The 13,949-nt window shown below is 42.3% G+C and overlaps 1 protein-coding gene across 5 annotated transcripts in view; it reads right to left on the bottom strand.

Moving 5' to 3' along the window:
• Nucleotides 1-13,949, bottom strand: part of DIS3L2 (DIS3 like 3'-5' exoribonuclease 2) — a 285,589-nt gene that overhangs the window by 205,762 nt on the left and 65,878 nt on the right. For all 5 annotated transcript variants that reach the window (XM_053655254.1, XM_053655253.1, XM_053655255.1 and 2 more), the window contains one exon: nucleotides 8,198-8,429. In XM_053655254.1, coding sequence (XP_053511229.1) covers nucleotides 8,198-8,429 — 232 coding nt within the window. The remainder of the gene's footprint in view (nucleotides 1-8,197; nucleotides 8,430-13,949) is intronic.

The following is a 13,949-nucleotide window of genomic DNA, read 5'->3' as shown; positions in this document are numbered from 1 at the left end:
TAATTAAAATAAAGAATGAAAAGTGAGGCAAAGGTACAAACACAAGAGCATTTTTTAATAATTAAAGAATATTGAAGAGTATTAGGAATATCTATATTTTAATAAATTTAAGTGGATAATTTCCCTTAAGCTATGCCAAAACTGGCACAAAAAGAGAGAGCTTGAACAGATCAATTAGTATGAAAGAGATTAAGAGAACAAGCATCTTGCATCCTGAAAAACAGCAGGTGCAGGCAAATTCACAATGAGTTCTACCAAATTTTGAGGAACAGTTAATTCCTGCCTTATACAAGCTGTTCTGGAAAAATAGAAAAGAGTCAAAAATTGACCAGGACAGTTCATGAAACTAATATAATCTTGATTTAAAAAAATCTAGTAATGCCAAGAAAATGACAGGACATTTAACATGACACAAAAGTCCTACACTGAGTATTACTTAAGTAATTCCAACAATGTGTTTTAAAAGTAATAATACATCAGGATTAAGTAGTTTTATCCTAGGAATTCAAGGATGGTTCAACGTCAGAAATAGATTTAGAGGTGAGAAACCAGATGATAATCTCAATCAACAAAGAATCAACATCATAAAATTCAGCAAAAGGCAAAACTGTGGAATTAATAAAAAATTACATGGGAGAATATCTATGTGAGCTAGAAACAAAAAACTTAAAAACTAGACTTCCAGGTAAGATGGTGGTGTAGGCAGACATGGCTCACCTCTTTGCACAACCACATCAAAATTACAACCAAAATAAAGAACAACCATCACTCAGAACCATCAGAAATCAAGTTGAATGGAAGTCTGACAACTATAGAAACCATATCCATGAGATTGGTAGAAGCTGCACAGGTGTGGAATGGGCTCATCCCTCACCCAAATGGGGTGGATAAAAATTCAGAAGGAATATCTCAAGAGCGAGGAATCCCAGCCCCACACCAGGCCTGCCAGCCCAGGATTCCAGTGCCAGGAAGCTAAGTCCTCGCAGCTTCTGGCTGTAAAAACCAGCGAGGACTGAATCAGTGGAAGAAATTTCTGGATCCCCAAGCAGTTCCTCTTAAAGAACCCACACATGGACTCACCTACTCAGACTCACCCCCACCACCACCGAGCCCAAGCACTGGGGTAGCAGCTTGAAAGGCACCAGTGGCACACAGGGAGAATCTGACGTGTCTGGTATCAAGGCAAGCAGAGGCAACTGTTTCCACTGTCCATACACGTTCCCCCAACAAAACCAACAAGCTGGTGCCATATCTGAGACTCCATAAACCTGGCTGACACTGTTTGACCCTCCTTAGAGATCCCCAGAGACTCTGACCCACTCATCTTAGGGGCCCACCCAAGCTGCTTTTCCACATGAATGGTGGGTGTTGGCTCATGCTTCACAACTCCCAATAGCTGGCCTCAGTGAGCCCCAGGCCCAGCACTGGCAACAGCCAGCCTAGGTTCACAGCTTCCCTCCACCTGGGAATCTCCAAGACCAGCACAAGTAGCGGCCATCTCAGATTACTTTATAACTCAGGCAGGGTGGCCCCAGAGGAAAAAAAAAAGGTGGGGGTGGACCTTGGCCTGCACCACCGGAAAAACCCCAGGGCCAGTGCACCCACGGGACAGCTGTAGACCACTCCGGAGCACCGGAGCACCGCCACCCTGCCCCTGCACAGCTGATCCTCCACAGAGGGTGGAGCTTGGTGGTCAGGGGTCACAGCCAGTTCTTGCAGCTGATGGGCAGCCACCGAGGCTCAACTACAAGAGGAGGGTGTTCTCAGCCCAAACAGAAGGTGCACCTTCTCTACCTGACTCACATCTGATATGACTGTACTCTCCACTTGGTCGGAAAGACAGAAAGGCAAAAACACCTACTGTATCTTTCTAATATCAGTCTAGACAAGAATTTACTTTTTTATGAGATTTTAAAATATTGGCACAAAATACTGTCCAAAAATTGTGGATGATGGAAAATTGTTCTACATTTAATTTTTAATATACTTTCAGAAGCAAACATGACTGACTGACTGCATTCCGGTTATACTAATCATCATATACACAGTGGAGAGCTGAGAAACAAAGGATAGAAAAGATCTGATCTCAGAAAGAAAATGAAGAAATTTATTTTTGAGAAAGAAGAGGGGTTCCTGACATTTAAAAGAAAGGGTTCTGGGATTTCAGTAACCCTGAAGTATCAGAGGAGGATAATCACATGGGTCTTTTTTCTCAGCCAAAGGGAAATACAGTTACTTTTTAGCCAAAGAATGAGAACTGAACCGAGGCACTGAATGGGCCAGTCATTGAAAGGAGATGAATGTCAAGCAGGAAAAGGAACCTTTCTGGCTCCTAAACTCAGCAGTAGATCAGTTCAACCTCCAAAGGGCTCAAGGATTCCATATGGATTGTCCCTTCAGAAAAGAGCTGCAGGTGGCCAGGAGACAGAAGAGAATTAGTGAAAGGGTCACCAACCCCACATTCAAACCCATGTTCAGTCATCACGGTACTGGGAGAGGCTTGTCTCCAGACCAAAAAACTAAATGAGATCTCTGGCAGAGCCTACCAGGAAGACAAGAGGAAATGTACACCATAACCTAATTAGGTCATGGTCACCAAGATTCAGAGGCCAAGTTCTTAAAATTCCAATGATGAAAAATACAGAGAACGAACATGGCCCCGCTGTATCACTTGACCATGATGACTTCTATCCTCTGCAGTGTGCAAACCAGGCCATCATTACCCATGCATCTGATACCAAAGAAAGCTTACCAGGGTTGTCCGTGTCTCTACACAGATGGCGGATTTCCGCGCTGACTAAAATAGCACTCACTGCCAGGAAAGCAGAAAAAGCATGGCCTCGGGAGCCTGTGGGACTGGACCTACCAAAGGGGCCCAGGTCTTCGGCCCACTGTCTCTCAGAGACTAAGGATGACGCAGGTCCTGCGTCTTCCTAAAAGACATTACTGTGTAGGTCTGAGATGCCCAGAAACGTTTCTCAACACTATGACTGGCACTTGCTACAGACAGCTGCAGCATCTACTTAACAGAGAAACCAGTAATTACCTTAAAGATAAAAATGTTTCCTGGGCAAACAGGGACAGATAATGAATACACATGCACTATGTAACAGTTGCTTTGGATAAAGAAACATGATATTAAAACAAAAGTAAACAAGTAAAAAGCACTCTTTTTGAACACAGTGTGAAATAGGACAAATAATCCATTTGCAATTACAACACAAAGGAAAGAACCTTTCTAGAAGTCTAAGGAAAAGTTTACGATGTTCTTAAGGTTATGGTTTGTTTCAATAAAAAATTTCAAAACCTTAAATGGTGCAAAAAGTACTAACATCTTAACTATAACCAGATTTCATATTATCTGGACAAGAGAAGCTGGTTAAAATATCCTTAAAAACACCATGATTTTTTAAAAAGCAAATTGCAATTTTCCTAAATATCAAGAGGGCAAGAAATGAGAAACAGCCATGTGGTTTCACAAACTCCTTACTTAGAGGCTAACAGGAAAGAGAAATTTGTACCAGATACTGAGGGAAAGATTAAGGCTGTCCCCTCAGTCAGGGCCAGTAAGGAAGCAATATAAATAAGAGCAGGATAGGAAGACTGTAAAAAGAGTAAAGAAAACACAAGCATTCAGTGGACTTGTAAAGCACTCAATTTATTTGAGTATTTATTTGTGAGAGAGAAGGAGGGGAATTACAATAGAGGACAAACCAAGAGCATACTTCCAAAGACAAAGGGCAAAGTGAATTATTAGTATGCACCCGGGCACCAACTTGCCATCACTTCCATCCAGCAATACTTCCTTGCCCTTATTTTGGTAACAACCACTAATGAGAACTCAAGGCATCTTATCCCTTCACCTTGGAGCCCAGGGGGAAAAGGGCTGCTGATGTCTGCCAAGTCCGATCATCAGGACTCCATTTCCATGAAGTAGTTTTGGGCCAAATACTCAGTAAGTTTTAAAGTGCTCCTTTGCCCGAATTCAGACTGCAAGTATCTCTCTCCCTTGGTGATCTTAATGATGAAGAATTTGGCTAGTTAGGGTCCTGGTTATTTCCCTCTCTTCTCATAGAAAAAACATGACTCACAGTACTGACGCCATTATGATAATACACACTTACTCTCAGAAGAGGATCACAGTATCCAACTGCTTTTAAAGGAAGAAAAAAGAAACAACGGAAGAATGAAATTTCAAAGAGTAACAGCCAAATGGAATTGGCTGGGCCCTGAACAGTGAAACCACTAGTTCTGGAAGCAGGCATAAAACAAAAAGAACCTGAGTGCCCTCAGGTTGCTGCACCTGGGGGGGTTGGGGAATTAGGGGGGTTGGGGAGCAGAGGCAAAACAGCAGCCTCTTCATTTAAAAAAATTTCTAGAAAAAAAGGACTTCTGGACAAGATGGAGGCATAGGTGGAAACACTGTGTCTCCTCATGCAACCAAAATTAAGTACAACAAAGATTTAGAAACAAAAACACAACCAGGACAGACAGAAAATTGAACTGTACGGATGTCCAACAACCATTCAACCAGACTGGTTAAAGGGGCGGAGTCAGCGGCTGGGGGAGAGGGGTCTTGGCAGGAAAAGACAGTGGCAGCCAGACCCCTGGGAGCACAGGTGGCACAGGGCTGACTGGGGTCACACATCTGCGTGCAGATTAATTAGGCAAAAACAGGCAGCAAGACAGACCACGCAACCCAGGGCCCCAGCACGGGGAAATAAAGCCTAAAAACACCGACTGAAAAGGGGCTCAGAGAAACTCCCAGCCTCACAGGAGAGTTCATTGGAGAGACCCACAGGGTCCTAGAAGGTACACAAGCCCACCCACCCAGGAACCAGCATCAGAAAGGCCCAATTTGCTTGTGAAAAGCAGCAGAGGGGACTGAAAACCTAGAGAGAGTGGAACAAGTGCCATTGTTCCCTCTCGGACCCCGCCCCCACATACAGTGTCACAACCCAGGAAATGGGTTATCCCACCCTGGTCAACACCTAAGGCTCTGCCACTCATACGTAACAGGCATGCCCAGACCCAAACATTATGGCTCAAACAAAAGAACAAATCAAAGCCCCAGAGCCAGTACTTTTAAGTGACCAAGAGATAGCCAACCTATCAGATGCACAGTTCAAAACACTGGTGATCAGGATGCTCACAGAACTGGTTGATTGTGGTAGCAAATTAGATGAAAAAATGAAAGCTAAACTAAGTGAAATTAAGGAAAATGAACAGGGAACCAACAGTGATGGAAAGAAAACTGCTACTCAAATCAATGAAGTGAACCAGAAGGAAGAAAGAAACAACCAAACAGAAAAGAATGAAGAAACAAGAATTCAAAAAAAATTAGGAGAGGCTTAGGAACCTCCAGGACACCTTTAAACATTCCAACATCCGAATTATAGGAGTACCAGAAGGGGAAAAGGAAGAGCAACAAGTGGAAAACTTATTTGAACAAATAATAAAGGAGAACTTCCCCAAGATGGCAAAGGAAATAGACTTCTAGGAAGTCCGGGAAGCTCAGAGAGTCCGGAGGAGGGTGGATCCAAAGAGGAACACACCAAGGCACATCATAATCACATTAGCCAAGATTAAAATGAGGGAGAAAAGTCTAGAAGCATCAAGAGATAAGGGGACAGTCACCTACAAAGGAATTCCCATCAGACTGTCAGCTGATTTCTCAAAAGAGACCTTACAGGCAAGAAGGGGCTGGAAAGAAGTATTCCAAGTCATGAAATCCAAAGACCTACATCCAAGATTGCTCTATCCAGCAAAGCTTTCATTTAGAATGGAAGGGCAGATAAAGCGCTTCTCAGATAAGGTCAAATTCAAAGAGTTCATCATCACCAAGCCCTTATTATATGCAATATTAAAGGGACTTATCTAAGGAAAAAAATAAAAAATATGAACAGCAAAATGACAACAAACTCAGTTATTAGCAACCACACCAAAAACAAAAACAAAAACAAACTAAGCAAACGACTAGAACAGGAACAGAATCACAGAAATGGAGACCACATGGAAGGTTAGCAACAGGGGAGTGGGAGGAGGAGAGTAGGGGAAAAGGGACAGAGAATGAGTAGCATAGACGGTGGGGAGAAAATAGGGGGAGGGCAAGAGTAGTGTGGGAAATGTAGAAGCTAAAGAACTTATGACACGTGGACATGAACTAAAGGGGGATGGATGTGTGTGGGAGGGGATGTGCAGGGTGGAGGGGAATGAAGGGGGAAGGGGACAACTGTAATGGCATAATCAATAAAATAGATTATGAAAAAATTTCTAAGTTGGAGAGTCCTTCGGAATGAGTACAGACACATCTTGGTACTCATCAGCTTCAGAACTCATCAAACCCTGCACTCTTCACATTTTGACGAGAAAAATATGTTTCAGCACTTGGTGCTTGCTCAGGACTCACCACACTTGCTAGAACTCATATGAGCCACTACACTGCCCTGCAAGAGAGAGTGCTTCATTGTTCAGTACTCGTGGGTTTAGGCACTCATCATGAGTTCCAGAAGGAATTAATGACGAGTACCGAGGTACCACTGTTCTTAGCACCAAGCTACTACCTAGTCAGCACTGGAGCAGCTGCCTGCGTCTTACGCAGTCGTCTCCGGAAATCACCTCCAGCTCTATTCAGGGTGTCAGTGAGGTGTGCTCCCCAGCCCCTATCACAGGGTATCTGCTGAATATTCTCCTTTAGTAATCTTCTGGCATTTCTTCTAGCCTTTAATGGGGACTGTGCCAGAAACTTCTTCCTGATTAAAAAAAACTAATAGTCTAGTTGGCCTAGCCAAGTCAATTTTTTCCATTTCATAATATACATTAAACTCAATCTGGCTTAAAAATATACTCCCTGCATTTAAAATCTCTTCGAGATCTATATGTTGAAATATTCCAATTTTCATCGCTACCTGCTCTTCCATTTCCCAGAATGTGGTCAGGCAGAGCCCTTGCTCATGGCTCCTCACCATGTGTTTGCAACTGCTGTCCTCTGCATTCAGAGGACACATGGCTTACATTTTGATCAGAGAAAATAAGTCTAGCTTTTTAAAAGGTTTATAACCTTTTTTAAAGGTTATAAATTAATATGCTGCATTTAAAAAAACACTTTGTAACGTAAACATGATTAAAAAAGGGGTCACGTACTAAACCCGACAGGCTGGGGGGAGGCCCAACGACAGGCCGTCAAGCCCCAGAAGCCACGGTGAGCCCACGGGCGGTCTGAGCAGAATGCTCCCCACCTACCAGTGGGCCACAGGGCGCAGTGGTGCCCTAGGCCTGTAGCTTCCTTGACAAAGACCAATCTTTAACTCTGAAACTGTCTACTGTCTCTGTGCATCTAAGATGAAACACTTTTGAAATGTCAGAGTCATCTTCTTTTCCAGACCCCAGAACCCTTCATTGTTATCTTGTTCCGCCACATACATCTCCACGTGCTGTAGATGTTAACTACCCGGTACCCGCCAATGTAAAAGACGTATGTCTCTCCATTGTGCTTTTTATCCTCTCTTGGGGGTATCCCAACTTTGCTTTCTCCCGCCCCCCTAATCTGCCACCAGTGAATTTCTTGTAACCCTCGTAACATATCCTCCTTTGACTCGCATGTGTAAAATAAACTGCAAAGCTGCCATTCTCCAGGGCATTTTCTTAATCAGCTCAGATTGTGCTTCCCAGTGACTGTCGTCAGGTTAGCTCTTAACTCAAACTCTTCAAGACTCTTTCTTAGGCTGGACGTCCTTGGAACATAAAAATAATCTACTTACCAAATTTAAGGTGATCCATTCCCACCACCAATTACATAAATACTTTCCAAATGTATAGAGTTAAAGAAAAATCCAGGGTAAAATGAAGTGCTTTTTGTAAGGATTTTAAAAAGCTGGCTAATTCTGTTCACATCAACCATAAATTGGGGCGGGGCTCATCACAGGACATTTCAGGTTAGTTATGGACAAACTCAAAACCTACCAGGAAATGGTAACAGCAACCACTGACCACAACAATGACCAGTGGCATGTTGTCCCTGCTGGCACCCAGGAGCTAAAAGTCGGGGGAAGATCCCCTTTCCTAAAAGCTGACACCGGTTAGAAACTGAGAAGGTACCAAATGTGTTGTGTGATTAATTTGGACCACAGAGAGAATCCCAATGCCTAACACTATCAATTCACTAGAACAGAATGTCAGGTGGAAGTCCAGTACTCACCTTTTTCAGGAACACACACTGCGAGTTTCCTGACACCATCAACCAGAACATCTGGTGTGTTGCCATGTCCATCTTCCGAGTCACTGTCATCACCATGAGCCTCCACAATGACGTCAGGACTGTCATTATGGCCTTTGGAGGACTGTTGCAAACGGCTTCCACAGAGCTCCTCAGGGAGATCTGATTCATAGGCCCCTTCTGTTTCTTTGTCACTGCTTTCTGGTTTAATTACCTGAAGAAAATAAAAAAGTTCTGCTAGATCACTGGAGGGAAGAAAGGAAAAGAGCAAATTTTTCATTTTTCCTTCCTAAGGAAAACCTGCCCATTTGGAAGTTCCAGCACTGGACACTCGCCACACAGTTCAAGCAGGACCTTTACTGTCGGAAGCAGACTACCTTACAGAGATGATCAATCCAGCAGTGCCAGGTTGGCACTCAGTCCTTCAAGGTGCCCAAGATCAATGCCACATCTACTTCTCATTTTCCTGACCTACACTTTCATTCCCTCTCCCTTAAAGGCCCCAAATACCACAAGTACCATGCTGCTTTATACGGTTCCTCGAATGGGATCAGCAAGCCTGCCAGGTAAAGAAACAAGAACTCAACGCAGCATTTCACTGCATTCCCAATGAAGACACAGAATAAAATGTAAGTGAAGAAAACAAAAGCGTGAATAAAAGTTTACAAAATGTTCTCATGTAAAACTCAAACCCTTAATTCTCCATTTTGAGGCCCGAAACCAGGAAAGTACACAACTCATGGACATTTACCAATAAGAATGAAGCATTACACAATGTCAAATATTTTCCATAAAACAGCAGTAATTAATAAATAAATCATGTCACTCGAAATGCTGTCATTAACATAAATTAATATGCTGCATTTAAAATGTATTGATTCTATCTTGCTGTCTCGGCACACACAAGAAGAGAACGAAGGTCTGGGGACACCATCGGAAGGCCACAGGACACGGAAGGCGCTCTAACACCGCCCCGTGCTGGGTCGGAGCGAGGACTGAGTGAGTCCTTAGAGAAACAGCTAATTCAACTCTGGAACAGAAAACGAACAAAATTATCCTAGAACATCTTGTCATAACAGGAAAACAAGGAAGCTATCAAAGGCTAATACAATCTTGTCTAAGACTCGGGAATCATCATAAAAGGGTTCTCTGTTGTTCGACCTTAGAAAATTCCAAGCATTTATCCTACCTTTCCTGTATCTCAGGTTAACCAAATAGTCGATAAGGTAAAGTGGTTCTTCACAGAAGAGTTTTAGCTAATTAAGAAGAAAAGAAAGACGGTCAATACCACCATATTACCCTCCCTTTTGAAATAATGGATTCAGGATCTGATCAACAATGGTTACTGAAACCAAAAAGTCCTAACCTGATGGGGATGGAGTTTTATAACAGATGGAACACAGTGGCAACGCCTGAACCCGCTAATCAACATAAATATCTTAAAAAGAGGAAGAACCAAAAAGTGCATCCTCTCGAACTGTAACAGGAAGTACATACAATTAACTATGAAGTGCTTTTCCCACAAAAGTTCAATTTAAATCTGATTTGGTAAAGGAAACAAAGTAAGAGTAACAACACCATGAAGAGGATCCTTTTATACTTAATCCCTAGGAGAATTCATCCAGTTTCATGGCTTTGAATCTCTCTATATGCTATTAATTACCAGAATTAAATACCTATCTTTAACTTTTTCCTTGAATTCCAGACTCCTGTTCAGTTCCCCACTAGATATTCATTTGGATGTCAGCTGACACCGGAACCAAGAGAGCCCTTGGTCCTCACCAGAACCCACTCCTCTCCCAGCATCCCTGCTCTCAGCCAAAGGCACCAAACTAGAGCACGACCCTTGGCTCTCCCTCTCACACCCCAATACAATCCATCAGGAGAGCCCATAGGCCCTTCCTGTAATGCGTATCGTCTTGCCATTTCCGCTGTTACTACACAAATCCAGGCAACCTTTATCTCCTTGTTGAACTACTGCGATAACTGGTCTCCTGGTTTCCATTTTGGACGAAAGCAACTAGAGTGACCCTTTTAAAACATAAATCAAATCATGCCCTCCTCCCAACAGCTTCCCAACATCATTCTATCACCATGTCACAAGGCCTTGTCAAATCGGCCCTTACCTATTTTTCCATTCTCGTTTTCTACAAGTTCTTCCTCTGCAAATTATACTCCAATCCTAGAGATCTTTTTGCTATTCCTAGAATACTAAAGCCTTCCATCTTAAGTTTTCACATTTGCTACTCCCTCCATCTAGAAAACTCTTTGCCCAACTATTCATAGGGGTCACTCTCTTCGTTTTGTTCAGGTCTCTGCTCAAATATCCTCCCTAGAAAGGTCTTCCCTGATCACATTAATTAAAAGAGCCCCACCTCACTATCATTACTCTACCCTGCTTTATTTTCCATCACTGTACTCATCCCTACCTGTGAATACATTACATAATAATTTACTTCCTGTCTCCCAAATAGAATTTAGGTTTCATGAGCACTGAGGCTATTTTATTTACTGCTGAATCCCAACAGTTGAGAACAGGATTCAGTAGCCATTCAAATACATACTGATTGATTCAATAAAGGAAGGAAGGAGGGCAGGAAGGAAGGAACTAATTAATTAGGAAATGATTTGTTCAGAGTCTCTCTTTCCTGATCAACTGTAAAATCCGTGAAGTGACCAACGTTAGGCTTGACAGAGTGTGTACTCAAGTCTCATTTGAATAAACGAAGGACCAGAGATGGTACGCTGCTTCTAACATTTCCAGATGTCAATCTATCCACCTCTCAAGGCCTAGTCCAAATGACTTAGATTTTCTATGGCCCAGAATCCACCACAGTCTTCCCACTTCCTTCCCACCCCATCACCCTCACCTGCCCTAGGCAAATAAATTCTCCATTTTCTAAAGTCCCAAAGCACTTTATCTATGCCTCTTCTATGACACTGCCCAATTTCTTCCCTATATTAGTATTTTACATCTATGATTTACCTCATCTGTTAAGACTATATGCTTATCAATTATATATTATACATCTTTGTATATGCTACAGAAACTTGACAATCTAGGTACTCAATATCTGACAAATAAACAGATGAATACATGGAGAGAATACATGGAGAGAACAATGAAGAAAGAAACATAACAGATCATCAGGATGCAAGAGAGCTTTCAGGACAGTTTGCAGACACAAGAGTATGTCTGCAAATCTGGGGGGAAAGGGACACGTCTTATAGTCCGAATGTACGTTACCTGACTCACTGGGAGCGGACGGGGAGGAGGGGCCCGCCTATGTTATTTATGTTATTAAATTTTTTACCACATTTTTTGCTTCAAAATTTCTTTTCCTATTTTCCTCCTCTAAAACCTAGGTCTCCATCTCAGAGGAAAAAATGGGTTCAGACACATCACAACCTTACAGCAGCTGAATAGCAGAGGTGTGACAGGCACACAGATCTAGGGCTCTCGGTCCAGTGCCCGCGGTCCTGCACGGTCCTATGGGAGGTTTCCTGCAAACAGATTCAGAGCGCGTTTTGCGCATACAGCTCCCACCACGAGCATCACTGCTTGCAGTGCCTCTTCACCTTTTGTCTGCCTGGCAAATAGTCAACATTCAAGACCCAGCTCTCCTGTGAATGTTTCGCTGACTCTACCCTCCCTCTCAAGACACGTTCTATTTCCTTCCTTTGTTCCACTATGATTCCTTAACTATTCTTTCATTACGAGATTCCTTTTTTCTCTTTATTTTTCATTATAAGGTTTCTTGATCAGGCTATATTCCATTTCTTTGCTTGCATATTTTCTTCTCCAACCAGGCAGAAAACCATGTCACATTCATTTTCTATATTCCCCAGAGGGTCCCTAAATGTTGGGCATATAAAACATGCTCAATAAATACTGGTTTGCATCTCTCTTCTTCTGAAGAGAATGAGAAAGACCTGAACCAGCTATAAAAGAAACATTCTTTAAAAGTTGCAATAAATGAATGAAATAACTACCAAGCAGTAGAAGCCAGCTGAACAAAGATGCCCGTCACCACGATATGCACGTCTGGAGACCAGCAGTCTATCAGTTCCTTTATCAGTCTAAACTTATCGCCATAAGGAGCCAACATAAACACATATGCAAATGACTAAAACTGGAAGCTATTTAAATAAATGCATTTTCCTAAAACAACTCTAAAGCTTCATATGTAAATTATAACTCAAGTTTCAATATAAACACAAAATAACCATAAAGTTCACCATTCTCCAAGTTGAAAACAACAGTTTTAGCAAGAAAAGTCACAAACACCTAGATAAAGAAGAGCAAGTATAGACCTGAGCACAACTTCCTGATTTCCTCCTCATCCATCCCTCAGAAAGTGGGAAAAACCATCCAGTCGACCGTGAGCTGTAAATTAGACCAACTACCAAGAGCAACTGAAACTTACCAGAATCAAGAATCTGGCCACTTCCAAAGTGTTTGGTATTGATTAGATTTTTTTCCCCTTCCTTTCAAAATTAATATAATATATTGCAAAACGGGACAGCAACAGAAAGAGACCCTGTTACCAAACAATTCAAATGGAATGCTCAACAAAAATATCAAAAACATTTCCATCACACATGGCCCACCCAAACTCCAAGCATGAAGCATCCCATTTAGTCATATAGAAAAGCCCTTTGTGAGAAGGTACAGAAAATAAGTAGCATAGACAGTAGATAGAAAATAGATAGGGGGGAGGGTAAGAATAGTAGGGGAAATACAGAATCTAAAGAACTTGAGACACATGTTCATGAACTAAAGGGGGGGAATGGTGGGGGGGAATGGTGGGGGGTGCAGTGTGGAGGGGAACGGAGGGGGGAATAGAATAAACGTAATGGCATAATCAATAAAAAAATTTTTTAAAAAAGCCCTTTGTGAACACAAAAGTCATCTTTGATGACTTCTGACGATGACTTTGAAGAAGGTTATTTTAAATCTTATAAAAAGAGTAAGTCTAGATTAGCATTCTGTTCCAGCAAATAAATTCTATTACATCCCCCTGGGATTGGGGGTTGCTATTGGCTCAGTATAACAAAGCTTCTCCTAAAGATTCACACAGACATGTGCGCTCACACTTTCTGCCGGAAGGGCGGTTTAGTTTAGCACGTGCTGGCTAAGGACCGTGCCCAGGAGATAATGCCCTGCCCCTCCCACTCCCTGTGCCTCTGGTTTAGACCTCAAGCATGTCACAGTCCACCTAGGAGGTGCTTTGCATTTCTTGGCTCCTCTGGCCAGGCTTAAGTGACAGTACTCACTTGCCATACATGTTTGAACAGACCTTCAAATCCCTTAATGGCACACTTGGGACAAAGTATAATACACTGTTCAGGAAATACTTTGAAGCCAAGAAAAGCAACTGATATTTCCACAGGGAGCTCCTGACAAGGTTTTCCAATAGCTTCTTTCATTATAAAATATGACCGTGAACACTATCGTTTTAAAGACATACTACAGACGTTCTTAGAGGCATACCTGTTACTGGAAACTTTGTTTGCTTAAGATAGTTCATCCAAAAGCAACTTTTATTTAGTTAACAGGAAGAGAACATACTCTCTCCATTCTTCTGGTGGCTCAGGGCAAAATTCATGTTATCCTTCTGGGTCAATTAATCTCTCTTTTTCTCTCTCTCTCTCTCTCTCTCACACACACACACACACTACTACTACTACTGTCACATCTGTCAGCTCATCCTGTCAATTCTACCTTCATTGC

This window comes from Artibeus jamaicensis, unplaced genomic scaffold (assembly GCF_021234435.1).
Source record: "Artibeus jamaicensis isolate MK-2021 breed Jamaican fruit bat unplaced genomic scaffold, CSHL_Jam_final contig_944, whole genome shotgun sequence".
Classification (NCBI taxonomy): domain Eukaryota; kingdom Metazoa; phylum Chordata; class Mammalia; order Chiroptera; family Phyllostomidae; genus Artibeus; species Artibeus jamaicensis.
The sequence above is the reverse complement of the archived record's forward strand: the minus strand, read 5'-3'. Positions and strand labels throughout refer to the sequence as shown.